Source organism: Rhea americana, unplaced genomic scaffold, assembly GCF_003343005.1.
Source record: "Rhea americana isolate MKP2758 unplaced genomic scaffold, rheAme1 scaffold_17, whole genome shotgun sequence".
In the NCBI taxonomy this organism is placed as follows: domain Eukaryota; kingdom Metazoa; phylum Chordata; class Aves; order Rheiformes; family Rheidae; genus Rhea; species Rhea americana.
In genome coordinates, this window is record NW_028185816.1 from 8,623,886 (window position 1) to 8,626,143 (window position 2,258).

Below are 2,258 nucleotides of genomic sequence, written 5' to 3' on the forward strand. Positions count from 1 at the left end.
TTATTTATTTATTTATTAAAAAAGCCCAAGTGTTTAAATAAAGGGAATTTTGCTGCTTTAGAGCTGCCACAGGCTGAATGCTATTTGTCAGGATTTAACCTTCTTAAAGACCCAAATCTCTCTAATACTCCCTGCCCCCCCCCCTTCCCCACCAYGCTTTTAAACCCGGAGGGGCCGAGRGGGTCGTCGCGGCCCCGCGGACCGCCCGCCGCGGCAGGCACATCTGCGCCGCTCGGAGCTAGAGGGCAGGAGAAACCCGCGCAGGGCCGGCGCCGGGTTCGCTGATGCTGGCTCCCGCTCTCCTCTCTTCCTACCTGCTTTTTCTTTTTCTTTTTTTTTTTYCTCCCCTCCTTTTTTTCCCCTCCTGGTAGTGCAAAAGCCTCATTTAATCTGCGCTCGGGCCGGCGGCGGCTTCGCAGTGCTGCCCCCGAAGCGCCCGCCGCGGCCCTCGCGCCGGAAAGGCGAACGGGCGCGTGCGAGCGTCACCGAAACCCCCCCACCGAAACCGCCCGGCTAAAATTCAGGCAGGGGCTCGGCGGCGGCGTTTCGCCCGTGCCACTTCCCAGACTATTAATCTCGAAGTCATTTAAATAGTCGCCCAGAAGGTGCAGGTGATCGATGGTAATTAGAGCCRCGAGACCGGCGCCTTTCCTAGATTAGGTGCCGCCGGGATTATTTCRTGCCGATCGATGGCTTCACGGCGCTCGCTCGGCCGCCTCGGCCGCCTTTCTCCCCCCYGCTCCTCGACTCGAGGGTGGGCAGCCTGCGCGGCGCGGGGGGCCGCCGAGGGCAGCCCGCTTCCCGGCCCCCCGCCCTCCCCAGCGCTTTGCACCCGGCCGGGCCGGCGGCGGCGGCGGCGGTGGCGGGGGTCCCGGCGCCGGCGGGGCGCTCACCGCCGCCGCTTCTCCTTGCAGGCGTTTCGGGACAAAATGCACGGCCTGTCAGCAGGGCATCCCCCCCACGCAGGTGGTGCGCAAGGCCCAGGACTTCGTCTACCACCTGCACTGCTTCGCCTGCATCATCTGCAGCCGGCAGCTGGCCACGGGCGACGAGTTCTACCTGATGGAGGACGGGCGGCTGGTGTGCAAGGAGGACTACGAGACGGCCAAGCAGAACGGTAGGCGCCGCGGCGGCGGCCGCCRGGGCTCGGCCGGCGAGGGCTGCTCCGAGCCGGCCCCTCTCTTGCAGACGACTCGGAGGCGGGCGCTAAGCGGCCCCGCACCACCATCACGGCCAAGCAGCTGGAGACGCTGAAGAACGCCTACAAGAACTCGCCCAAGCCCGCCCGGCACGTGCGGGAGCAGCTCTCCTCCGAGACGGGGCTCGACATGAGGGTGGTGCAGGTGAGGCCGGGGGGCGCCCGGCCCGCGCCGCCTCACCTCCGGCCGCCGAGCCCGGGCGCGTGCGGGACAGCCGGTCCTGCAAGCCAGGAGTGGGTCCGTCCCACGGCGAGGGGCTGGGACCCCATGTACCAGGCATGGGGGGCCTGGGCATGCTGGGGTGCCAAGGTGCTGGGTGCCAGGGTGATGGGGAGCATCAGGGTATTGGGGTGCCAAGTGCCAGGGTCCCTGGGGTGCTGGGGCGCTGGATGCTGTGATATTGGGGTGCCAAGGTGCCAGGGGTACCAGGGTGATGGGATGCTGGTGTGCTGGGGATGCTGCTGTGCTGGGGTGTGGGGGCGCCAGGCTGTTGGGGTGGGGTGGTGATATTGGGGTGCCAAGGTGCCAGGGGTACCAGGGTGCTGGGTGCCAGGGTGCTGGGATACTGGTGTGCTGGGGATGCTGGTGTGCTGGGGTGTGGGGGCACCAGGCTGTTGGGGTGGGGTGGTGCTGGTGCCTGGTGGTAGTGACGCTGGGGTGGCAGTGGCAGCAGGGCAATGGTGGCAGGGTGGTGACACCAGGGCAGTGATGGTGGTGGCAGCAGAGTGGTGACACTGGGTTGATGCCAGCAGGATGGTGGTGGGGATGGTGGGGCAGTGCCTCTGGGGTGGGTGACGGTGGTGGTGGGGCAGTGCCACTGGGGTGGRTGAYGGTGGTGGTGGTGGTGGCAGGGTGGTGCCACTGAGGTGTTGGTGGTGTGGTGCTGTCAGGGTGGTGATGGTGGTGGGGACAGTGACACTGAGGTGGTGACGGCGGCGGTGGCAGGGCCGTGACACTGGGGCAGCGCCACCGAGGCGGCGATGGTGGTGGAGCGATGACTGTGGGGTGGTGCCACTGAGGCGGCGATGGCGGTGGTGCCGGGGCGGTGCCGCCGGGGTG

The 2,258-nt window shown here is 67.1% G+C and overlaps 1 protein-coding gene across 1 annotated transcript in view; it reads left to right on the forward strand.

The window, feature by feature from the left end:
• LHX4 (LIM homeobox 4) overlaps positions 1-2,258 on the forward strand; it is a 10,548-nt gene that overhangs the window by 7,527 nt on the left and 763 nt on the right. The window contains exons 3-7 of the mRNA XM_085300998.1: positions 539-552; positions 606-621; positions 661-681; positions 915-1,117; positions 1,189-1,343. Of these exons, the coding sequence (XP_085157124.1) occupies positions 539-552; positions 606-621; positions 661-681; positions 915-1,117; positions 1,189-1,343 (409 nt within the window). The remainder of the gene's footprint in view (positions 1-538; positions 553-605; positions 622-660; positions 682-914; positions 1,118-1,188; positions 1,344-2,258) is intronic.